General features: G+C 33.8%; 2 protein-coding genes across 2 annotated transcripts in view; one reads left to right on the top strand and one right to left on the bottom strand.

The window, feature by feature from the left end:
• The window catches only part of LOC127715962 (uncharacterized), a 30,106-nt gene extending 21,333 nt beyond the window's left edge, over nucleotides 1-8,773 (bottom strand). The window contains exon 1 of the mRNA XM_052222065.1: nucleotides 8,660-8,773. Coding sequence (XP_052078025.1) covers nucleotides 8,660-8,773 — 114 coding nt within the window. The remainder of the gene's footprint in view (nucleotides 1-8,659) is intronic.
• A 14,114-nt stretch (nucleotides 8,774-22,887) lies between these two features.
• Nucleotides 22,888-27,668, top strand: part of LOC127715010 (uncharacterized) — a 31,445-nt gene continuing 26,664 nt past the window's right edge. The window contains exons 1-3 of the mRNA XM_052221037.1: nucleotides 22,888-23,102; nucleotides 24,971-25,273; nucleotides 27,513-27,582. Of these exons, the coding sequence (XP_052076997.1) occupies nucleotides 23,057-23,102; nucleotides 24,971-25,273; nucleotides 27,513-27,582 (419 nt within the window). The 5' untranslated portion in view covers nucleotides 22,888-23,056. The remainder of the gene's footprint in view (nucleotides 23,103-24,970; nucleotides 25,274-27,512; nucleotides 27,583-27,668) is intronic.

Here is a 27,668-nt window from a genome sequence, read left to right as displayed (position 1 = left end):
TCCTGTAGTACGTCCTATAGCATATACATGAAAAACAAACAAAAGGGGATCCTATAGAACGTCTTATAGTAGATATATAATGTTGAGAAAACAGGGGATCCTGCAGACCGCCCAAGGGATCCTGAAAGCCCTATAGTATATACATGATAAACAAACAACAGGGGAACCTATTGAAGGTCCTATCTCAGATGCATAATTTTTAAACAACAGAGGATCCTGTAGACCGTCATGGGGATCCTGTAGAACGCACTGTAGTATATACATGAAGAACAAACAACAGGGGAACCTATAGAAGGTCCTATCTTTGATGCATAATTTTCAAACAACAGGGGATCCTGTAGAACATTATATAGTATAAAAATGAAAAAACAATCATCAGGGGATCTTATAGAACGTCTTATAGTAGATATATAATGTTCAGACAACAGGGGATCCTGTAGACAGTCTAGAGGATCCTGTATACAGTCTAGAGGATCCTGTAGTACGTCCTATAGTATATACATGAAAAACAAACAAAAGGGGATCCTATAGAACGTCTTATAGTAGATATATAATGTTTAGAAAACAGGGGATCCTGCAGACCGTCCAAGGGATCCTGAAAGCCCTATAGTATATACATGATAAACAAACAACAGGGGAACCTATTGAAGGTCCTATTTCAGATGCATAATTTTTAAACAACAGAGGATCCTGTAAACCGGCCAGGGGATCCTGTAGAACGCACTGTAGTATATACATGAAAAACAAACAACAGAAGATCCTTTACAACGTCCTATAGTAAATATAATGTTCAGACAACAGGGTATCCTATAGGCCGCCCAGGGGATCCTGTAGAAAACCCTATAGTATATACATAATAAACAAACATTAGGGGAACCTATAGAATTTCCTATCTTTGATGCATAATTTTTTACCAAAAGGGGATCCTCTAGAACGCCCTATAGTATATACATGAAAAACAAACAACAGGGGATCCTATATAACGATTATAGTAGATATATAATGTTGAGAAAACAGGGGATCCTGCCGACCGCCCAAGGAATCCTGAAAGCCCTATAGTATATGCATGAAAAACAAACAACAGGGGAACCTATAGAAGGTCCTATCTCAGATGCATAATTTTTAAACAACAGGGGATCCTGAAGACCGTCCAGGGGATCCTGTAGAACACCCATTAGTATATACATGAAAATCAAACCATAGCGGATCTTATAGAACGTTCTATAGTAGATATATAATGTTCAGACAACAGGGGATCCTGTAGACCGCCCAGGGGATCCTGTAGAACGCACTATAGTATATACATGATAAACAAACAACAGGGGATCCTATATAACGTCTTATAGTAAATATATAATGTTGAGAAAACAGGGGATCCTGCCGACCGCCCGAGGGATCCTGAAAGCCCTATAGTATATACATGAAAAACAAACAACAAGGGATCCTATAGAACGTCTTATAGCAAATATATAATGTTGAGAAAACAGGGGATCCTGCAGACCGCCCAAGGGATCCTAAAAGCCCTATAGTATATACATGAAGAACAAACAACAGGGGAACCTATAGAAGGTCCTATCTTTGATGCATAATTTTCAAACAACAGGGGATCCTGTAGAACGCTATATAGTATAAAAATGAAAAAACAATCATCAGGGGATCTTATAGAACGTCTTATAGTAGATATATAATGTTGAGAAAACAAGGGATCCTGCCGACCGCCCAAGGGATCCTATAGAACGTCTTATATACATGATAAACAAACAACAGGAAACCTATAGAAGGTCCTATCTTAGATGCATAATTTTCAAACAACAGGGGATCCTGTAGACCATCCAAGGAATCCTGTAGAACGCTCTATAGTACAAAAATGAAAAACAATCAACAGGGGATATTATAGAACGTCCATTAGTAGATATATAATGTTCAGACAACAGGGGATCCTGTAGACCGCCCAGGGGATCCTGTAGTACGTCCTATAGCATATACATGAAAAACAAACAAAAGGGGATCCTATAGAACGTCTTATAGTAGATATATAATGTTGAGAAAACAGGGGATCCTGCAGACCGCCCAAGGGATCCTGAAAGCCCTATAGTATATACATGATAAACAAACAACAGGGGAACCTATTGAAGGTCCTATCTCAGATGCATAATTTTTAAACAACAGAGGATCCTGTAGACCGTCATGGGGATCCTGTAGAACGCACTGTAGTATATACATGAAGAACAAACAACAGGGGAACCTATAGAAGGTCCTATCTTTGATGCATAATTTTCAAACAACAGGGGATCCTGTAGAACATTATATAGTATAAAAATGAAAAAACAATCATCAGGGGATCTTATAGAACGTCTTATAGTAGATATATAATTTTCAGACAACAGGGGATCCTGTAGACAGTCTAGGGGATCATGTATACAGTCTAGGGGATCCTGTAGTACGTCCTATAGTATATAAATGAAAAACAAACAAATGGGGATCCTATAGAACGTCTTATAGTAGATATATAATGTTTAGAAAACAGGGGATCCTGCAGACCGCCCAAGGGATCCTGAAAGCCCTATAGTATATACATGATAAACAAACAACAGGGGAACCTATTGAAGGTCCTATTTCAGATGCATAATTTTTAAACAACAGAGGATCCTGTAGACCGGCCAGGGGATCCTGTAGAACGCACTGTAGTATATACATGAAAAACAAACAACAGAAGATCCTTTACAACGTCCTATAGTAAATATAATGTACAGACAACAGGGTATCCTATAGGCCGCATAGGGGATCCTGTAGAAAACCCTATAGTATATACATAATAAACAAACATTAGGGGAACCTATAGAATTTCCTATCTCTGATGCATAATTTTTTACCAAAAGGGGATCCTGTAGAACGACCTATAGCATATACATGAAAAACAAACAACAGGGTATCCTATATAACGATTATAGTAGATATATAATGTTGAGAAAACAGGGGATCCTGCAGACCGCCCAAGGAATCCTGAAATCCCTATAGTATATGCATGAAAAACAAACAACAGGGGAACCTATAGAAGGTCCTAACTCAGATGCATAATTTTTAAACAACAGGGGATCCTGAAGACCGTCCAGGGGATCCTGTAGAACACCCATTAGTATATTCATGAAAACCAAACCATAGCGGATCCTATACAACGTCCTTTAGTAGATATATAATGTTCAGACAACAGGGGATCCTGTAGACCGCCCAGGGGATCCTGTAGAACGCACTATAGTATATACATGATAAACACACAACAGGGGATCCTATATAACGTCTTATAGTAAATATATAATGTTGAGAAAACAGGGGATCCTGCCGACCGCCCGAGGGATCCTGAAAACCCTATAGTATATACATGAAAAACAAACAACAGTCGATCCTATAAAACGTCCTATTGTAGATATATAATGTTCAGACAACAGGGGATCCTATAGACTTCCCTGGGGATCCTGTAGAAAGCCTTATAGTATATACATGATAGAAAAACAATAGGGGAACCTATAGAAGTTCCTATCCCAGATGCATAATTTTAAAACAAACGGTGATCCTGCAGACCGCCCAGGGGATCCTATAGAAAGCCCTATAGTATATACATGATAAAAAAACAACGGGATCCTATAGAACGTCCTATAGTAAATATATAATGTTAAAAAAACAGGGGATCCTGCAGACCGCCCAAGGGATCCTATAGAACGCTTTATATACATTATAAACAAACAACAGGGGAACCTATAGAAGGTCCTATCGTTGATGCATAATTTTCAAACAACAGGGGATCCTGTTGAACGCCATATAGTATAAAAATGAAAAACAATAATCAGGGGATCTTATAGAACGTCCTAAAGTAGATATATAATGTTCAGACAACAGGGGATCCTGTAGACATTCTAGGGGATCCTGTAGTACGCCCTATAGTATATACATGAAAAACAAACAACAGAGGATCCTATAGAACGTCTTATAGTAAATATATAATGTTGAGAAAACAGGGGATCTTGCAGACCGCACAAGGGATCCTAAAAGCCCTATAGTATATACACGTTGAATAAACAACAGGGGAACCTATAGAAGGTCCTATCTCAGATGCATAATTCTTAAACAACAGAGGATCCTGTAGACCGTCCAGGGGATCCTGTAGAACGCACTGTAGTATATACATGAAAAACAAACAACAGAAGATCCTTTACAACGTCCTATAGTAAATATAATGTTCAGACAACAGGGTATCCTGTAGGCCGCCCAGGGGATCCTGTAGAAAACCCTATAGTATATACATAATAAACAAACAACAGGGGAACCTATAGAATTTCCTATCTCTGATGCATAATTTTTTAACAAAAGGGGATCCTGTACACCGCCCAGGGGATCCTGTAGAACGCCCTATAGTATATACATGAAAAACAAACAACAGGGGATCCTATACAACGTCCTATAGTAGATATATAATGTTGAAAAAACAGGGGATCCTGCAGACCGACCAAGGGATCCTATAGAAAGCCTTATAGTATATACATGATAAACAAACAACAGGGGAACCTATAGAAGGTCCTATCTTAGATGCATAATTTTCAAACAACAGGGGATCTTGTAGACCGTCCAGGTGATCCTGTAGAACGCCCTATAGTATATACATCAAAAAAAAATCAACAGGGGGTCTTATAGAACGTTCTATAGTAGATATATAATGTTAAGACAACAGGGGATCCTGTAGACCGCCCATGGGATCCTGTAGCACGCCCTATAGTATATACATGAAAAACAAATAACAGGAGATCCTATAGAACGTCTTATAGTAGATATATAATGTTGAGAAAACAGGGGATCCTGCAGACCGCCCAAGGGATCCTATAGAACGCCTTATATACATGATAAACAAACAACAGGGGAACCTATAGAAGGTCCTATCTTTGATGCATAATTTTCAAACAATAGGGGATCCTGTAGAACGCCATATAGTATAAAAATGAAAAACAATCATCAGGGGATCTTATAGAACGTCCTATAGTAGATATATAATGTTCAGATAACAGGGGATCCTGTAGACAGTCTAGGGGATCCTGTAGTACGCCCTATAGTATATACATGAAAAACAAACAACAGAGGATCCTATAGAATGTCTTATAGTAAATATATAATGTTGAGAAAACAGGGGATCTTGCAGACCGCACAAGGGATCCTAAAAGCCCTATAGTATATACACGTTGAATAAACAACAGGGGAACCTATAGAAGGTCCTATCTCAGATGCATAATTCTTAAACAACAGGGGATCCTGTAGACCGTCCATGGGATCCTGTAGAACGCACTGTAGTATATACATGAAAAACAAACAACAGTCCATCCTATAAAACGTCCTATAGTAGATATATAATGTTCAGACAACAGGGTATCCTGTAGACCGCCCAGGGGATCCTGTAGAACGCCCTATAGTATATACATGAAAAACAAATAACAGGGGATCCTATATAACGTCTTATAGTAGATATATAATGTTGAGAAAACAGGGGATCCTGCCGACCGCCCAAGGGATCCTGAAAGCTCTATAGTATATGCATGATAAACAAACAACAGGGGAACCTATAGAAGGTCCTATCTCAGATGCATAATTTTTAAACAACAGGGGATCCTGTAGACCGTCCAGGGGATCCTGTAGAACACCCTGTAGTATATACATGAAAACCAAACAACAGCGGATCCTATATACAACGTCCTATAGTAGATATATAATGTTGAGAAACAGGGGATCCTGCAGACCGCCCAAGGGATCCTGCAGACCACCCAAGGGATCCTATAGAAAGCCCTATAGTATATACATGATAAACAAACTACAGGGGAACCTATAGAAGGTTCTATCTAAGATGCATAATTTTCAAACAACAGGGGATCCTGTAGACCGCCCAGGGGATCCTGTAGAACGCACTGTAGTATATACCTGAAAAACAAACAACAGAAGATCATATAGAACGTCCTATAGTAGATATATAATGTTAAAACAACAGGGTATCCTGTAGGCCGCCCAGGGGATCCTGTAGAAAACCCTATAGTATATACATAATAAACAAACAACAGCGGAACCTATAGAATTTCCTATCTTTGATGCATAATTTTTTAACAAAAGGGGACCCAGTAGACCGCCCAGGGGATCCTGTAGAACGCCCTATAGTATATACATGAAAAACAAACAACAGGGGATCCTATAGAACATCCTATATATATAGTAGATATATAATGTTGAAAAAACAGGGGATCCTGCAGACCGCCCAAGGGATCCTATAGAACGCCTTATATACATGATAAACAAACAACAGGGGAACCTATAGAAGGTCCTATCTTAGATGCATAATTTTCAAACAACATTGGATCCTGTAGAACGACCCTATAGTATAAAAATGAAAAACAATCAACAGGGGATCTTATAGAACGTCCTATAGTATATATATAATGTTTAGACAACAGGGGATCTTGTAGACCGCCCAGGGGATCCTGTAGTACGCCCTATAGTATATACATGACAAACAAACAACAAGGGATCCTATAGAACGTTCTATAGTAGATATATAATGTTCAGACAACAGGGGATCATGTAGACCGCCCAGGGGATCCTGTAGAACGCCCTAATAGTAGCTTCATTATAAACAATTAACAAGGGTTCCTATAGAACGCCCTATAGTAGAATGTTCAGACAACAGGGGGTCCTGTAGACGGCCCAGGGGATCCTTTGAACGTCCTTTAGTAGATGTTTTATATCGAGACAGATTTATTTTTTATTCAAATGCAAACCTAGCAATTTTTTTTTTTCAATCAATCCAAAGCCAGAATTTATTATTCAACATCATACATGCCTATTGAAGATGAATTCAGAATTGTCTTTGAGCAACTGTATACTAGGCCCGATTTTTTTAATTGTCAAAATGAAGGCCAGATTAATTCGTTTCTTTAAACGCAGACCAGACCCCCACCACCCCCTCACACTCCCGTAAAGAAAATTTCTCGTGCCTTAGTACATGTACGTGTAAGCTACATTTTTTTTTCAATTTGCCTACATCAAAGTACTCTTTTAAGCGGATAATAAAAATATTATTAACTCCATAGTATATTCAAAGCCATGGGACCACGTGCATGGGACATTTGCAGGTCTTTACAACATAATTAAGGCACCACTACTGTTTGTCATATATATATGAAATATCATGTATTTTAAAAAGGAATCTGTATTTGCTTAAAGAGGGCACAATGTAATGCGGTACGTTTTCTTATTTTTCATGTGATAAAAAAAATAAATAAAGCAAATTCACCTGAGTGTTACATGAAAGTTAATGATTTTGCATCGTTTTTTTTTAGATAGTTTTACATGTTGAGAATATTCTATTTTTAGCATTAGTATTTTCAGAATCGTTTATAAAAAGCCTATAAATAGAATATGCATAATTCATGATTCGTGACGTAGGGCGGTCTACGGGATCCCTTCTTCCGCTTACCGTAATTTTCCCCCAAAATTGTACCGATTGAAAGCTTGGTTTTACTTCTTTAGCTTGCTCTTACCTGACTTGGTACCATGATGTCCAAGGTAACCAGTCGACAAATTATATAATCCAGAGTCAAAAGTCGGTAATATGAAAATAGTCTATTTAATTACTCATTTATTGTCACATTTCATTCATAAATGTGTGATAGTAACCTCAAAATTTAGATATATTAGCCTCATAAGTACAAATTTTGAGGGAGTATAAATGGAGTCAAAGGGATCTTGTAATGAAAACAAAAAGATACATAAGGGTTGTTCATCATCTCAGAATCATCTTTTGTATCAATATTCAACTGTTTGTATGCAATATTTAATAATTTATTGGAGAAGATATTGCTCTACACTATATTCTTTCATGATGTAGCGTGATTTGTATTTTTGGACAAAATTTTGCACGAATCGCTGCATGCAGATTTCGTTTTAATTTATACTTAATTTCTCTCAAACTATTAAGCTGATTATAACAAAACTTGGCAGTAATGCTTGTCAATTTAGTGATCGAAGTGAGTGAAATATAACGACTGAATAATTCGGACTATGAAGCACCTATGCATTTTATATGGGACAAAATGGCAGCTTCCTACATCACCAACGTCTTGTGATGTCTTACTTAATTGTATATGAATGGTGTTAAAGATATATTTTCGATTTGACTGTTTTATAATGTTCTTCTTGATATTTTGTCTCTTGAACTACTAATTTCCATGTGCAAAAAATATTGATCCCCCACTTTGAATTTATAAAAAATTTGAACCCCCCTTTTCCACATACAGAAAAAAACTTGATCCCCCCTGCATTTTGACCAGCCCCCCCCCCCCCCCCCCCCCCCCTTCCCAGATAAAAAATGATAAGTCCCTTATATATGCCGACAATAATCAGCTGTTTATCCTGTAAAGGAACTAATCATAGCTTACTTCCACTCCAACTGGAAATATAAATATTTGGTTATTATTTACTTTTATTCAATGGAGAAGCCTCTTGTTTTTACCGAGTTTAATTCACTCAAGTATGAGGTAAATTCCTTACCGGAAGGTCTAAGGAGAAGACGAATGTATAGACTGGTTCCTGATCGCAATATTCAGTCCAACAGCGTATGGCTATTAGCTAATACCTGGAACGTAGTACCGGGAACCAGGATAACGAATGTACTATTTTTGATCGCGTAGAGACATATATGTATCTTCTGTAATCTCTGGTCACGGATCAGCAGATCTTTTTCCGCCATTGTTTATTATTGTTTATTGAGGTAAGACAACTTATTTTGAATTGGATCTTGTCAAATAACGGTCACATATTAAGACACACATCCATTTAATTATGAATAACTAGGTTGTTACAAGACGTATCGAATGATTGACATCAAAAATTTAAATAAACGTTGACCTGTTTTTTTTATCAGTCAACATAATAAAGGTGAAATAGAATTTTGGCATTTAATTATATATAACGATAAAATATTCGTCATTGTCAGACTGGTTTATAATGTCTTTCTATTTATACTATCAATGAATGTGTTTACATAAATGATGTATGAATATTTATCATATAATATAATCATGTGATACATTTCTTTTGGCAATATGTTCTGAACAAATACAAGAATACATTGTTATTGAGAAGCAAATTAAGGTTACACATGTTAAAGACAGTTATTCTGTATATATTTTATGAACAAGGACATTCTACATAGGCGGATTTAGAGGGTTTTTCAGGGCCCCCTCTTTTGTGGCAAAAATTTGCTTGATTATATAGGGAATCACTGAAGCATGACTGGAGCGGGCCCCCTCTTAGGCAGTCAGTGGGCCCCCACTTATGAAAATTTCTGGATCCGCCACTGTTCTATTCGTAATATTGATTAGACAAAAAACAATATGCACACATCACATATAATTATATATATGTTTCAAAAATGGTAGATGTGCAAAAGGCATGAAAGGTACATGTACGTAATAAAATCACGTGGAAACCGTTCTTGTCTGTCTTTTTCTTCTATCATCTTGTTAGTTTTTGACAGAACAAAATAATACAAATAAAAAACAAAAAACTACACGGTATGTTCCTATAAAAGTCAGGGGACTTATTGAAATAAGTGATTTTTAAATCACTTATTTAAGTAACAAATTCGAAGTTTTGTCACAAATTGTGATTTTGTAGTTTTACCAAAATTTTAAACACATAGGTTTAGATAATATCTTTTCATTAGTAAAATTGAAAAAAATGAACTTTTTGCTTCTTTTAAGCAGCAAGGTTTATGCCTTTGATGCAATCATTTAGCTGCAAATTCTATTTTAGTTGAAACAATGCTATAAAAATGGCTTTACATAATGAACTGATACTTTCTTAACAGATTTTTCCTAGCAGTGGGAGTATTTTTCCTGTAAAATTCAAGGTTTCATCTTATAGATTATGTAATAAAATTCTACTGTTCGCGATCAAAATTTCACTGTTCGGGGATGTTGAAATTAGTGGGGGTTATTAAAATAATGATACTTAAAGAAATGATTTTTTGGAAGGAAATTGAGGTACATGTATGATACTTAAACAAGTGATTTTTATGTCATTATCCTAGATTTAGTACAAGGTCATCACCTGACATGACCCGGTCATCCTATCAACACAGATGTTGGTTCTGATAATTTTAGCAACATAATTAGTCCCTGGATCATTAGTATTCTATATTTAAAACTACAATAAAATTAAATCACTTAGTCTAGTGATTAATTTGTACTACTTAAATAGGTGATTATTAAAGAAAGACAACTCTTACTTCCAACCTTTTATGGACATAATGTTACTTGAATCAGTGATTTAGAAAATTACTCATTTAAGTAAGTCCCCTGACTGTATAGTTAAACATTATAAAAACTTTAATAATTAGATTTCAAGTGTTTGGCTTTCTTCTATAGGTCACTCAGTTATTTTTGGCATTGCCGTCCGATCGATATTTAGTCAACATAGGGTCCCTATATAAAGTATGCAACGAAAAGAAAAGGAACAAAACGAAAAGAAAAGAAACAAAAGATAATGACAGTAACGGAGCAACCATTTAAGTTAAAAAAAAAGGGGGGGGGGGTATGGTTTTAAGTCTAAGTCAGCAATTTTTTTTGGCGCAAAGCGCAAACAATTTTATTCAGTTTTTCAACGCTGTCAATTAATTTAAGTTTAACACTATAAGGTATGAGAAAAATCTGGATTTAGAATATATTTTTTTTGTCATGATTGTGCTTGAACAGAAGATTTATTTTTATCAAATTGGGGATCAGAATATATTTTTAGGAAATATAGGAATAGGAATATATTATAATAACGAAACAAAATATATGTATTATCTCGTTTTTGCATTTACAACCTTTAAATTGGCCGTAGAATGGATGTTGATAAAAAGTATTTTGGGGATGGTGTTGAATTAGTGTTTAACGTCCAGTACGTGTAAATATTACAGTTGCATATCTGAATGAGTACATTTTATGGTGTTTGTTAAGTAAAATCAATTTGATTCATAAAATTGAGAATGGAAATGGGGAATGTGTCAAAGAGACAACAACCCGACCATAAAGCAGACAACAGCCGAAGGCCCCCAATGGGTCTTCAATGCAGCGAGAAACTCCCGCACCCGAAGGCGTCCTTCAGCTGGCCCCTAAACAAATATGTACATGTATACTACATGTACTAGTTCAGTGATAATGGACGTCATACTAAACTCAAAATTATACACAGGAAACTAAAATTAAAAACGATACAAGACTAACAAAGGCCAGAGGCTCCTGACTTGGGACAGGCGCAAAAATGCGGCGGGGTTAAACATGTTTTTTTAGATCTCAACCCTCCCCCTATACCTCTATATTTGATTCATAAGGGTTCAATGGCACCCTTCCGAGATGTAATTGCTTATATGGCCAAAAAGGTCACCATTACTTTCCATCTGTCTGTTCAGTCATATTTAACACATTTTCATCTCTGGAAATGTGGACCAAAATATAGCCAAACTCGCAAGAATTCTTGCTCGTTCAGGGAAGGTCCTTAACAGCAATTTTCAATTATTCAAGATCAATTTGAAAATATGGCCTGGTAGACAGATGTATACTTTGATTCTAATTGTCAAATCCCCCTCAAAAACTACACAGCGAATTTAATAAAGCTTGTTTATTGCAAGGCATACTTCTTTATCTTATTAAGAGAGCAAGAATAAAATACATTTAATTAAAGTTAATCGTTTTGGGATATCTGTTTCAAAGATGACGACAGATATGTTCCAAATGTTAAACACAATTCCGTTCTCTTTCCCTTGAACGTGACATCACCGAATTGGACGTATCACTCACTGATTTTTCACTTGTATAACCAACACAAATGATGCCACATGTTGAGTCAGATCTGCTTACCCGTCCGGAGTACTATATTGAGCATGAGATTACCCCTGTTTTTGTGCTTTAATTCACATGAAGTTCATATTGCTCAGTCCAGAGTTTTAAATGTGTTTTATGGACAGCTGTTTGTCTTTTCATCGTCTTTCATTTTTTTGCAACGTTATTGCCAATCTGTCTTCCGTAAATTACAAGTTTTAATATTTTTATGGTGTCTTCCGCCTTTCTTAAAAAGAAAATAATTTGCTATCGAACAATTATGGTTCAAACCGATTGAGTGGTCACGTAGTGGTTTGCTCACCTCAATTGAAGCACTGATGTGGACTGAGGTACCTGTTTTGATACTTGGCTATGCCCAAACCAAAACTTGAAAATCATTATTTTTTGCTTCCTCACTATTAGTGATTTAAAGGAGGAAGATCAATAACTTTTCTGCTCAGAGTTGGAATAATGTGTCCTGGTAGGGTAGAATTTCATTTTGCAGACTGTTGCCTGGTGTAGTAACGCGTATAAAATCCAACTCATCATCTCCGTCTTGCACAAAACAGGTGATTATTCAGAACACCAAAAGTGTGTTCTCGTATGCTCGTTCCGATAAACACTGTAGTATTTGTAACTGGACGTTAAACGCTAATTTTTCACTGTCATCCAAATGATTCTTATTAAAAATCTATTTCTAAGTCTTTAAATGCTAAAGGAGAGAACCATGATTGTTCGATAACAAATTATTATCTTTTTAAGAAAGGCAAAAGACACATATATATATATATATATATATATATATATGTATAAACAAGTCTAAATTGAAAACAACGTTCAAACCTATGATTGTGTTGGATAAAAACCGCAATTTTTATACGTGTGCATGCAAAACAAATTTCTTGTTAGAGGGAGCTAGCAGAAACAACATTTTCCAAAAGACCAAAAAAGTGAAAAAGTATATTTTAATAAAACGCATTTGACTAACAGGTCGAACAACAAATGTTCTTAAACCCTGCTGACTGCCATTGGCGATTGCCAAATAAACGGATCACCGATGTAATAAATGGATCTTAATTATAAATTTAATACCAAACAGAAAACAATAAACTTGCGGAAAAGAAGGTATACCTCAAACAAAAAGTGCAAAGGTTTTTGTACACCATATACGGATTTCGACAATTAATGTCACTTCAGTGATGTTAGGAATCGAAACGGTATTTGGAAAGCCAAATAATTTACCTCAATTTAGGATAGACTCTTGAATTTTGAGGAGTCAAAATAGGATGAACAGATCATATAAACCCGAAGGCAAATATAATACAAGCCCAAACGAAAAAATATAAACAAGTCTAAATTGAAAACAACGTTCAAACCTATGATTGCGTTGGATAAAAACCGCAATTTTTATACGTGCATGTGCATGCAAAACACATTTCTTGTTAGAACGGTCTAAATACAGCACAAACAACATTTTCCAAAAGACCAAAAAAGTGAAAAAGTATATTTTAACAAAACGCATTTGAATAACAGGTCGAACAACAAATGTTCTTAAACCCTGCTGACTGCCATTGGCGATTGACAAATAAACGGATCACCGATGTAATAAATGGATCTTAATTATAAATTTAATACCAAACAGAAAACAATAAACTTGCGGAAAAGATGGTATACCGCAAACAAAAGGTGCAAAGGTTTGTGTACACCATATCCGGATTTCGACAATTAATGTCTCTTCAGTGATGTTAGGAATCGAAACGGTATTTGGAAAGCCAAATAATTTACCTCAGTTTAGGATAGACTCTTGAATTTTGAGGAGTCAAAATAGGATGAACAGATCATATAAACCCGAAGGCAAATATAATACAAGCCCAAACGAAAAAATATAAACAAGTCTAAATTGAAAACAACGTTCAAACCTATGATTGCCTTGGATAAAAACCGCAATTTTTATACGTGTGCATGCAAAACAGATTTCTTGTTAGAGGGGTCTAAATACAGCACAATTAACATTTTCCAAAAGACCAAAAAAGTGAAAAAGTATATTTTAACAAAACGCAATGACTTACAGGTCGAACAACAAATGTTCTTAAACCCTGCTGACTGCCATTGGCGATTGTTATTGGCGATATATATATATATAAAAATTGCGGTTTTTATCCAACGCAATCATACTTTTGAACGTTGTTTTCAATTAAGACTTGTTTATATATATATATATATATATATATATATGTGTGTGTGTATGTGTATGTCGTGTACAAGTTGCGATTTTGTACATGTTATAACATATACAAAAATATTGTACATGGTATTATCATGATTATAACAACAGATAATAAATTGTACAATGCAAATATACAAGTTATACCATGTACAAAAGTATACCTCACAAAATATTGCTTAAAAATGGTTTTAACTTGTACAAGTTTTGAAAATAAAGATATGTTTCTATTATTGCAACATATGTTATGAACCTCAATAATGTTTCCATATTTTTTTTATTTTTCATTCATGTTAGTGTGTTTTGTCCTTTTTGATACAGTTGATGACCAGATGAATAGTTTATACAATTTATTTATATCTTTTAAAACACACATGCATGCAGTCAACAAACACTATTCAGTATTCTAATCTGATGAATTATAATTGAGAGTGTTCACTCCTTGATATGTCGAGGAAAATATCTCTACAAACAATACCCTGTTTTCTAAGTAGAGGATAGATATTTAAAACATCAAAACAACATTCGCCTCATGCAATAATCTTATTAGTTATCAAAAAAAATAATAATTTGAAGTATAATATTTACATCAGTTATGCAGTTAGGCCAAAAATGTTGAAGAGCAGATTCAATAACTCCAAATATATTTATAATTAAACGTGGTCCAATGAAATCAATTTTCTCTCTCTGGCTTTTATAGAGCATGCATAGGTCAGGATACATTGCTTTAATTTTTGCATGCTTAAAAAAGAGGGGGAGGGGTACTACCCAAAATTTTAATACATTGTTCTTAAAAATATCAAGATGAACCAGTTATCTACTTTATTGTCATTGAGGAAATGTATGCTACATGTATTATTAAACAGTGTCACACTGCCATAGGCCATGGTGGACTGCATATTACATACTAATACATACAATTACATGAAAACACAATATAGCAACATAAGCCAGGAAGCAATAAAAAACATTTCTGAAACTTTCACTGTCCTCTAAAGAAAAAACGTTCTGGCCTTTTGATTATTGTTCTTTATTAATATTCAATAAATTTCAAATGTATATTCTGATTTATTTAAATTTTTTTTATAATAAAATATTGTACAAGTTAAACCCATTTTTAAGCAATATTTTGTACATGTTATAACATGTACGAGGTACTTATGTACATGTTATAACTTGTATTTTTGCATCATACAAGTTATAACATGTACAAAATCGCAACATGTACACGACATATATATATTGTGTCGTTATTATAATTTTGATTAATCATGTTGATTATAATTTTTTTTTTTCGTTTTGTTTGATGCTATTTCGTTTTTTTTTTTTTTGGTTGATTTTTGTTAGGTTTCGACTCATTATTTTCCTTTCATTTCGTTTCTATTTCTTTTCGCTTTTTATAGACACTCGTCAACAAATCTCGGTTAAAACTTTTAATATCTTTTTAAAACAGATTTTTGTTACATTTCTTTATAACCTTTGACAATTTGATAGAGCTTAATATAGTTTTTGTTTGTTGTTTTTTTAAACATGCTGAATCGAAGTGTCTGTAATAGTAGCTACTCCGTATAATTGTGTTGTATTTAACATACAAACAGTGCTTGGACAAATACACAAAAAAATGAAAACAAACTTGGGGTAACCGTTTTAGATTTTAAGATACTGGATATCCAAACTAACAACATTACAACAACAACAAAAAGAATATATATGGACAGTTATGAAAAGTAGGAGAAAATTTTGTATTTTCATTATTTCTAATTTATAAGTACACATACTTTTTTGTCTTGCCTGCGACGAAATGGGTAGTATACGAGACATAGGGATTACTATCATGACTATCCGGTGGCGTAAACTATTTGTATAATACTTTATATTTTTGAAGGTAGAAGATCTGGATGCTCCATTCCTTGTATGCAGATACCTTATGTTACGATGTTTCCGTCTTTCATATGTCCATTTTCATCGACCTCGTTTTCATGGTTCAGCAACTACTTGAAAAAAATATAGTTTGTTTGTCATGTGAATTTCTCAGTTATTATGAACAATTGGATAACTATATTTGGTTTAATGGGTAACCGTTCCTTGCAACGTCTGCATATTCGTCAGACAGGATTCACCTGACCTCAACCTCATTCCATGGATCAGTGATCAAGGTTAAAGTTACATGATTAGGTCCATTTCTCAAATACAATAAGCAGTAGGTCAACTATATGTGGTGTATGATACATGTATGATTGTAAGGGGTATATGTCAGTCACACAGGTTTTGTCTGACCTTGACCTCATTTTCATGATTAATGTGAAGTTTAAGAGTTTTGGTTTGTTTTTCAAGTACTATAAGCAGTAGGTGAACTATATTTGGCATATGGAATATAGATGTACATGTCGATATGACCTTGACCTCATTTTAATGGTTTAGTGGCTTTTATGTTTAAGTCTGTTTTTCTTACATAATTATAAGCAATAGCTCAACCATATTTGTTGCACGGAATAATTGTAAGGTGCATATAAAATTATGTCTGTCTCGATGTTTTCATCTAACCTTGACCTCATTCTCATGGTTCATTGAATTAGTCAATGTTAAGTTTTTGTGTTTTGGTCTGTTTTTCTACTTTTATATACAATGGGTCATTTCTATTTTGTGTATGCCTATGGAATTATTGCAAGGTGTACTTGTCTGTCTGGCAGGTATCATCTGACAATGACATTTAACCTCATTTTCATGGTTCATTGTTAAATGTTAAGATTTTGTGTTTTGACCTGTTTTTCAATTACCACAAGCTATAGGTCAACTATATTTGCTGTATGGAATAATTGTAAGGTGTATATGTCTGTCTGACAGGATTTATCATGTTTATCTGACCTTGACCTTAGTGTCATGGATCTTTAAAAAATGTAAATTTTCTGTGATACTTCAAGTAGTCTTGTAGTAAAACCTTTATCTTTTACACTTTCAAGATAAAATCAATGGTCATGTAAAGCAGGTCAGACATTTCAGCATGTGCACCCTTGTTGTAAATTGGTATGCAATTCAGAAACTAATCATAAATAAAAAATCGATTAGTGCTTTTTTTTATCATATTTTGGAAAAAAACATGATAGAGACAAGTCCACCTTCATCTTAAAATCATATATGTCTAAATTTGTATACAATTTAAATATATACATATAGACTTGGGGCCTGATTAAGATGAAAGCTAAAATCTGCAAGATTCAACACATCGAAAATGTATTTTATAAAACCTGATATTAAATTTTTTTAATAAAAGATTATGTTTCCAGCTTGATTTCTTAAAGAACATCGTATATAGGCAAAACAAAAGTTTTCTGCACGATATTACTTAAAAAAAAGACGAGCAAAGGAACAGTTATTTAGTCCTTTTAAATGAGAGACATTGGTGAAGATTATTCCCACTTAATTACAGGTGGCGCTGTGGTAGATCAGGTCCAGCAACATCTGTTTGCATGAAAAGGAAGCCAGCATGCTTTTTATTGGCACATGATACACAAATATGTGTATGCTGATACTTAAGCCTTAATTATAATAAATTCTTTTGTTTCATTTTTATCTTATTCACTATTTAATATAATTAGTGACACATTTTACATCAAAATCAATAGAGGTATCATCTGGAATCAATGGGTGTAAATACCGGCCAATATACAGCCAGTCAGCAATTGTACAATAGATTTCTGAAATACTTGCGACTGGGGACCGAAATTGAATCATTTCTTGGTCAAATTAAAGAGTCATACCGAAATGAAGCTGCGGAACCGTAACTCTCATGGTCCTTATTATATCTTTTTGAGTTTTCAGACCTCTTTGGTCAGCAAATTGTCAAAAAATATCAGAAGGACCTAAATGCTATGGTTCCGCAGCTAACTGAAATGAAAAGAGAAATCATCTACAAAGTTAATGTTTACAAAAAGATCTTGTTGTTATAGAGTCCCAGTGTAACTGTGTTGCAGGTATATTGGCCCAACAGTTCATTGTAAACAATTTAGCATATTTGTGCAGTTCTCTTTGACATGACACAGTTTTCTTGTTTAAGGTATAATACCACCACATCATAGTACGTCACATCCGGTTGCATACGGAAATAGATCGAAAAAAAATATACCCTTGAATTTGACAGTTGTAGGTAATTGATCCTACATTTCATTGCAATAAAACATTTCTGAGTCATAAACATATATCTTGGGTATTTCAAAGCACCATTATTTCTTTATTTGGAGTTTCTATAGAATATTTTGGAAACTTGAGGTTACATGGTTACTAAAGCTTGTACACAGGTTAAAAAAAGGGGAAAATTTGATTGGTTAACTTCCAGTGATGGTTATTTTCTTATATGCAATGAAATGTTATGTGAAATTTTTTCTATAGTACTGGACAGGATAAGTCTTTACTCATGCCAAGTATTTCTTTATTTGAAACAAAGATAAATTCTGCACAATTTTTTGAAAAGTGCAAATTTAACAAAGACTAATAGGGGAAAATCAATGGTGGTATTACACCTTAAAGGAGTTGAGTCAGTAAGCATGGTAAGAAAGCAAGAAACCATTAAATGTGGAATATTTGTGTCAAAGTCACTTCCTTTTCTTGCTGCTTCATCAGCTAGGTGGATTAATGGAAAACAATTTTAGCAATCAAATGCCCATATATGTAACATCCCGAAATGAACTATTAACACCTAAATCTGTTCTTTACTCATGTGTTACGTGTCTGAGGTAAATGGGGGAGTTAGTGTTTAACCAAAAACATGATTATTACTTTTAAGTATAATGACAAATGTTTTGCACTGGAAAACAAACACATGACTTCTTTGTTTACACATTTTAAGATCACAAATTATTACTGTAATACATGTAATTCGAAGAAATTAAAAATTCATTGCTGGAATGAATTTTTACTGAAAATATTTTAAACAGGTAGTTCTTGACAAATATCATAAAATCTAAGATTGTTTATTTAATTATAATTATTTATAAATACGAATTATTGAATATTTCACTTCAATTTTCAATTGTCAAAACTTGAAATTGATTGATGATCACTCATAACAAAATAAAGACCATAGCTAGCTGTCCAATATTTAGTCCAATAATATATGCAATTCAGTTATATCATGTATATTGTCGTTATTTAACATTTTTTTGCTGAAATTTTCATTTTTCTTAATGCGAAGCTCGGGTGGCACATTGAAAGTAGATATAATAAATAATAATTAGCAAAATAAGTGAAAAGAAAATATCAGAGATAAACAGAAATAAAAAATAATTCACTCAGGTTAAATGTTATAGTATTCATTCTAGACTATGTGAATTCCTTTTTTTTTTTTTGTTTCCTTATTATTGCAATTGTCCATTTCTTTTTTTAAATTCCCATCCCTCAGAAACATATGTTCACCTCTATTAGAACATCCAGGTTCACAACAGGCTAAAGACATTTAGTAAAAAAAAACTTATTATAATTTGTAAATAAATATCACCACACTAATTATACGCCTGTTTACGGGACGTATTATGGTATACCGTTGTCCGTCCGTCTGTCCGTCCGTCCGTCGTCAACATGTCGGACATTAATTCAAAAACGCTTTAACCAATATGCATGAAACTTTGGTAAATTGTTTACATCTATTAATGTGAGCTCCCTTTCGTTTTTTATCAATTTCGGAATTACCGTTTCCGAGTTTTGGGGTTTTATTCATTAAAAAAGGGGGGATTTTGCAGTTTTCGGACAATAACTCGAAAACAATTTCACCAATTTGCATGAAACTTTTGTGAATTGTTTATATCTATTTACATGAGCTCCCTTTCATTTTTTATAAATTTCAGATGTACCGTTTCCGAGTTTTGGGGTTTCATTCATTAAAAAAAGGGGGATTTTCCAGTTTTCGGACAATAACTCAAAAACAATTTCACCAATTTGCAAGAAACTTTGGTGAATTGTTTATTCCTATCGACAAGAGCTCCCTTTTGATTTTTATAAATTTTAGACTATACGTTTCCGATTTATGGTTTTTTTTTCATTACAAAAAGGGGGATTTTCCAGTTTTCAGACAATAACTCAAAAATGCTGAAAGCATTTTTTATGAAACTTTGGTAAATTGTTTATATCTATTGATGTAAGCTCCCTTTTGATTGTTATAAATTTTCGATTTTACGTTTCCGTGTTATAAGATTTTATTTGTTTATAGTATGACAACAGATTTACTAAGTATTGCGCAAAAGCACAGTGTATTGCACAACAACACAGTGTATTGTACAACAGCAAGAAATCTTTAATTGAATATAAATTCAATTCATATAACCAATTTCAAGTTCTTTGACTACATTTATTCAGAAACCTATAATATATCAAATATTTAATTACAATCCAAATTCAGACCTGTATCAAGCTTGAATATTGTGTCCATTTTTGCCCCAACTGTTCAGGGTTGGACCTCTGCGGGCGTATCCAGCTGCGCTCATCGAAGCAGTTTTTTTATATAGGTAATAGATAAGAGATACTGTGTGTGTTGGACCTGAACTACAGCACTGCCACCTGTAATCATTAAAGGGGAATCATTGACCAATGTCTCTCATTAGAATAAAACTTTATAAATGTCGTGCAATCAAAGCGCTTTTCTAAATTTTAACCCTATCTTTAACGCTAAATCTAAAACATTTCAATGCAAGGAATGTAAAAATAAATAGGAACGTTTGGATCTTTATACGTACCTCAAAAGGTCAAAGAAATAAGTGTCAAAATCATCTATGGTCAGTTTAGTGTCAGGGTGGAGTTTTAATTTTAAGTCGGTATAACGACTTAGCTAACTTGTTATAATGACTTAGCTAACTTGTTATAGCAATTTGGCTTATCTTATTCGTAATAACAATTTATCTAACTCTTTATAACAACTTAGCTAACTTGTAATAACGACTTAGCTAACTCGTTTAAACGACTTAGCTAACTCGTTTAAACAACTTAGCTCAGTTGTTTAAACGAGTTAGCTAAGTCGTAAAACAATTAAGCTAAGTTGCTTTAACGAGTTAGATAAGTTAAGCCATTATAACGAGTTCACTTAGTCGTTTAAACAAGTTAGCTAAGTCGTTTTAACGAATTAACTAAGTCGTTTATAGGAGTTAGCTCAATTGCTTAAACGAGTAAGCTAATTCGTTTAAACAAGTTAGCTTAGTCATTTTAACGAGTTAGCTAAGTCGATTAATCTTGTCTTTGACAATCGAAACTCATAGTATCATTTAATCAGAGCAACGGTTTTTAATGGTAACCCCTACATATTTACCCATCAGATGTTCGTTTACAATTATTTCGGTCTAATTTATATCAGCCTGATTTTTTTGGTTATTTTGGCTTAATGCTCTGTTTGTTCCAGTTGAATTGTTGGGCAATGCAGTAGAGTAGAATACCAGTTTTGACAATTCCTAGAACATTGTGCAATGTTGTAGAATCTTTGTTTCTCAAATAATAACTTTTTTTCTTTCTATTTCATAGAAAATGGCATTTAAGAAGTGTATCACACTAATGGTTAGTATACAATACATGCATGTATGTACTTTATGATCATTACTTAGAATACTAATGTGTCCAATCAAACAAATATTAATGGCTCAATTGTTATGTAGACAACATATATTTATATATGTATATGCAGTAATAGCTTTTGATCTGAAGAGAAAACAAATTACTAACAATATACAAAGAGTTTCAATATACCGTGCAATGGGCATCTTCATCTTATTTTTTTTATCTAAATCTAGGATAGTTTTTGTCACCAATCTTAGAAATCGGACAATGGCAATGATTGGTGCAGAAGCAAACGTTGATGCAGGAATGTAATTCATTCGTCATGTTCGTGAGACTTTCTTTTAAATGAAAATGAACAATATTAAACAGGAAAGGTGAGCAAAGAAATAATGACAGCTGTTCAGGATAAAATGGAACTTTCTCTTAACTTAAAATGTATATCTAAATGTAAACACAGGTCTACTGTTGATTGATTGATTGTTGGCTGCTTAACGTCCAGTGGCAATGGTCTACTGTTGAAGAAGGACGCTTAGAAAACTCAAATATCTAAACAATTCAGCTCTCTAGCGCACATGACATGGAATAGAAAGGATTGTTTGTATAGATGAATGACCCTGAAATATAACAAACTTACGGTTCCAATTGTACAACACAGGATGCGCATTTCGACAATTATTGTCTCTTCCGTTATGCTCGAGGTCAACCTAATACTAGCGTGGAAGATATAACATGCACTTTACAAAATTCAAAGTATAAGACCTGATCTTTCTTTCTAGTCTTCAATACACCTCATGCATTGGGAAACTTTCTACGGAATATATACACCGCACGAGATAAACACTATGTCAATGTAATGAAAAACAAGAATACGGTGCATTAGTAATTCATAACAAAACATTCTGTTTATGAAGTACTTTTAAAATAAAAAAAAAAAGAAACAACACTGTTCACAGAGGGGACTTCAACAAGATACAATTAAGTTCACATACATCACTATAAGTTTTAATTGCACTGTGCTACAATGTATACACCTTACATGTACAATGTATACTGTTTAATTAAAAAGAACTTTACAAAATAGAAAAAAAAAAAAATTAGATTGAGAATTTGGGAATAACCCCCTGGATTGAAAACGATTTTTAACAACTTTTATTTCAATTGTAAATCCAATCCGGTTACCCAGAAAGGGGTTCATTTTTAAGATGTTTTGAATGAAATTCGTAGCATTCAATTTGACTGTATGTAAAATCTATGTAAATGAATTAGTGTGTAGTTTCAGGTTCTTATATACGCATGTTTATACAAATCATATGAGATCCAGTGTCCCCATCCGTCGCAGTGGAAGTTGAAAGCGAACACAGTTTGCAATGTCACATCACAATATCATTGTTTGTTTGATGAATACAGCGTCATGTACACAGAGTTTTGTAGACAAAACCCAGATTTTGAAATACCAGGTAAATATATTCCTCCATTTGTATGCCACACATTTTTAGTCCCGACCGACGAAGTCGAAGGGGACTTTAGGTTTGCACTCAGTCCGTCTGTCCATCTTTCCGTCTGTCCGTCTGTCCTTCTGTCCGTCTGTCCATCCGTCAGTCCACACTTTTTTTTCTTCGTTCTTGAAGATATTGATTTGATATTTGGTATATAGTTTTATCATGACAAGTTATAGATCAGGTTCGAATTTTGTTCCAGTCTGATGATTTAGTCCAGAGTTATGGACCATAACTCTGGACCATATCTAATGTATGAGTACTATGTTAAACCATATTTCTGTACAAAGGGAGATAACTCATTTTTTAAAAGACATTCTTTGTTAAATTATTTGAAGAATTTTTTGGCAGGTTTGTTTGTTATTTAGTATAAACTTATTTTCTGAATGCTATATATACAATGTATAAAAAAAAATATGAAGAGAAATCCTTTAATTAGATAATAATCTATTTTTATTAATGTATATATTTCAATACATTACATTGTGTAGATAAAAGTTGTTGACATTTTATAGATAAGTTACAAATCTATATTAGTTTGTGACAAATGAAAGAAAAAATATTTGGAACTATTAATTATATTTAATTATAATTTGAAAATAGATATACACTGTATTACATCATATCTAATTTTAAAGAACTATTAATCATATATATCTAATGTTTTATTCACTCATATAATCAGTTTTCCACACTGTTTTTAGTCATGCTTGAAGATATTGACATGATATTTACTTTTTGTTTACACCATGACAAGTTATAGAACAAGTTAGCATTTTGTTCTAGTAAAATGAATTTTTACCCGGTAGGGGACTATGTATTGCCATGCAATACTCTCAGAATGCTTGTTATTTTTATTTTTGTCAATTCTCTAGTCATTCCGTCATTCTGAAATCGCACAGTTGTCCGATTTACGTTGCTTATGCCTGTAGATCTTGTGCTGAATTCTGATACCTAAGTGCACAATGACAATGATGATATTTTATGGATTGAGTATGCCTTCTTTTGATGGATATTTTGCAGGAAAATAAACCTTTGGTTCTAGAAGTTGATATAAATTATAATTGCTTGGATTGTTTTGACAATGTCTACAGAAGTGGAGCTACAATTGGTACATCCGTGTATACTGATGATCTACATACCGAGAGTGCGTTTGGTTACTCTCGGTTTGCCGAATTTTGCAAAATTATGATTCATGTTTTAAAAATATTTCACAAAGATTATGCATGTTCGGTCCTTTTTGTAATGCCTACTTTTCTGGAGCTGGCATGTAGTATATGAGTTTATGATAACTTACACTTTAAGTTATAGTATTATGTTTCGTAATTTAAATCGAAACTTGCCGCTGGTAATTAGTTTCTATATATTATAGTATGAAAAGTACATTTTAAAATATTTATAAGATTTATTTTTATATCAATTATAAATATAGAACTTTCATCTGATGTACATGAAATATGAAAAATAAACAATGGCATAATTTCCGTCAAATCAGAGAACAGATTGACTAAGCTGTTACCATGGTTTAGCATCATTAAGGTAAAAAGTACAAATCATAACTAAAACGAGTGTGTGAAAAAATCAGCTCAATTGGTATACAGGTACATTGTTATATAAAAGTTGAAGTCAGCATGAAATTTTTGATCCTAGAATTTCAGATACATCAGTTCCAAATGTGAGCAAACGGAAAGCAAGAACCATATTATGCATTAACAACGACTGAAAATAAAAGTGAAGGAAAAGATTGAATTGTTATTACAAATATCTGATATCCCAATATATTTCTCATTGTATATACCGACTTCTCAAGTAAAGTCGTTATATTTCAGGATATAAGATGGTAATTTTGGGTGGTTTGAATGGGAAATTGTGCGCGTCTATCCGATATCAGCCGTTCATATTTTGGACAAACGGAAGCAGTCAATGTACATTTCAGAAGTCATTATGCAGAGAAGAGGGTCAAATGATTTCGACTGAAAGGTCTACGAGTAAAGATGCTACTTGCCGGTGTGATTATACCAGGGGGTATTCCTTTGTTTTGAAACCTACGCATATCACTTATTGTTTGCCATCTGAAGAAGACTGTTCATGTTACATCAAACCATGTCCTAATGGATATATACTAAATACAGGTACAGCACTAGTTGCATAGTATAGTATAGTACTTTATAGACAAGATCAGTTTTTATACGACCGCAAAAAAAATTGTGTGGTCGTATATTGGTATGACGTTGGCGTCGTCGTCGTCGTCGTCGTCCGAAGACACATTAGTTTTCGCACTCTGACTTTAGTTTTAGTGAATGGATCTCAATGAAATTTTACCATAAGGTTCAATACCACAAAAGGAAGGTGGGGATTGATTTTGGGGGTTATGGTACCCACAGTTAAGGAATTAGGGGCCAAAAAGGCGCCAAAAATAAGCATTTTTGCAACTTCCAGACATAACTTGTGTGTAAGTGTATGGATCTCTCTGACATTGTACAACAAGGTTCCATATCACAAAGGGAATGCTGGGATTGATTTTAGGGGGTAATTGCCTCCAAATTTTAGGAATAAGGGGCAAAAAACAAGCATTTTTCTAGTTTCATGACAATAACTTGTGTGTAATTGTACGGATCTCTCTGACATTGTATCACAAGGTTCCATATCACAAAGGGAATGCGTGGATTGATTTTGGGGGTAATTGCCTCCAAGTTTTAGGAATTAGGGGCCAAAAAGGGGCAAAAAACAAGCATTTTTCTAGTTTCATGACAATAACTTGTGTGTAAGTGTATGGATCTTTATGAAATTGTACTACAAGGTTTCATATCACAAAGGGAAAGCTGGAATTTTGGAAGTTTGGGGGTAATTGCCCAAAAAGTTAAGGAATAAGGGGCCAAAAAGGGGCCAAAAATAAGCATTTTTCTAGTTTCCAGACAATAACTTGTGTTCAAATGTATGGATCTCTCTGAAATTGTACTGCAAGGTACCATACCACAAAGGGAAGGCTGGGATTGATTTTGGGGGTAATTCCCTCAAAATTTTAGTAATTAGGGGCCATAAATGGGCAAAAAAACAAGCATTTTTCTAGTTTCAGGACAATAACTTGTGTGTAAGTGTATGGATCTTTATGAAATTGTACTGCAAGGTTCCATATCACAAAGGGAAAGCTGGGTTTGAGTTTTGGGGTAATTGCCCGTTTAGGAATTTGGGGCCAAAAAGGGGCCAAAAACAAGCATTTTTCTAGTTTCCAGACAATAACTTGTGTTCAAGTGTATGGATCTCTCTGAAATTGTCCTGCAAGGTACCATACCACAAAGGGAAGACTGGGATTGAGTTTGGGGGTGATGAATCATAAGGGGGTTCAAAAAATTGGGGGGGATTTTTTTTTTCTTTTTTTTCTTTAAAATTTTCCATTTTAAATTGGTTATTTCTGATTTATATATAAAAGCAAATAATAATGATATGGTTTGAATAGGTAAATTAAAAAATTTTAAGTTCTTAAACCACTTTCATTCTGTGTGGGAAACCTATGCTGTGTCAAATATTTAATTACAATCCAAATTCAGTGCTGTATCAAGCTTGAATGTTGTGTCCATACTTGCCCCAACTGTTCAGGGTTCGACCTCTGCGGTCGTATCAAGCTGCGCCCCAGCGGAGCATTTTATTTATCCTGTAAACATGACAAACAATTTTTTTGGTTTTATTTGATTAAATCATTGAAGTATGTGCTATATCTCATTTTTGAGTCTTAGACATCTAAATATTTACAACTTACTGAGTTGTCTTCATGAGATATTTTCTCATATGGTTCTACTGCTTCGCCAAATCTGTGTATTATAATTTATTGAGATGGTGCTTATGATTATTAAAGCCATGTTTCCTTATCCCTGTTAATTTTGAGAGAGGTCAATGGCTTCATAAAGGTACTCAATTTTTGTGCCCCACTTGTGACTTCCGCTGTTATCATGGTTATACTCGTGTTAGAACTTGAAAATTTCAGTAACATGTTATTTATACTAACATAAAAATTTGACGAAAAAGTAACATTTGTATTATACAATATAACATGCAGCAAATTAAATGGACTATGTCCCGTTTACCAGCAAAAAAAGTTTAACAAATGTAGTATAATAGTAAAATGAAACCTACGTCAAATGTACATTATCTCGCATTTTCTGGACATGTCTTTTTATTATACACTATTGTCTAGCTGATTAGTAAATATTTTCTCGAATATTTAAACGTTATCCAATTAATATAACCTCAGTTTATATAAAAAAAAATCACTAATTCCAAGCCAACTCTCAATATATACATGTATTATAATTTTTTTGTGGTCACTTTTGTCCCTATCTGTAGTTGATTCAAACTAGTAAATTTTATTAATAGGTTATCAATGCATAGAAGGTAACCCAAGTAACAACGAATGCACCACAAGTGACCCATCCATGCCTTCAAAGTAAGCTTATTGTTACGTAAAATAAGTATTATTAATCTGGTTACTGTAACAATTTTTTAGAAGCACTATGGGCTGTCATTAAATAG

Source organism: Mytilus californianus, unplaced genomic scaffold (genome assembly GCF_021869535.1).
Source record: "Mytilus californianus isolate M0D057914Y unplaced genomic scaffold, xbMytCali1.0.p SCAF_9, whole genome shotgun sequence".
NCBI lineage: Eukaryota > Metazoa > Mollusca > Bivalvia > Mytilida > Mytilidae > Mytilus > Mytilus californianus.
This window is presented reverse-complemented; position numbering and strand designations above follow the sequence as displayed.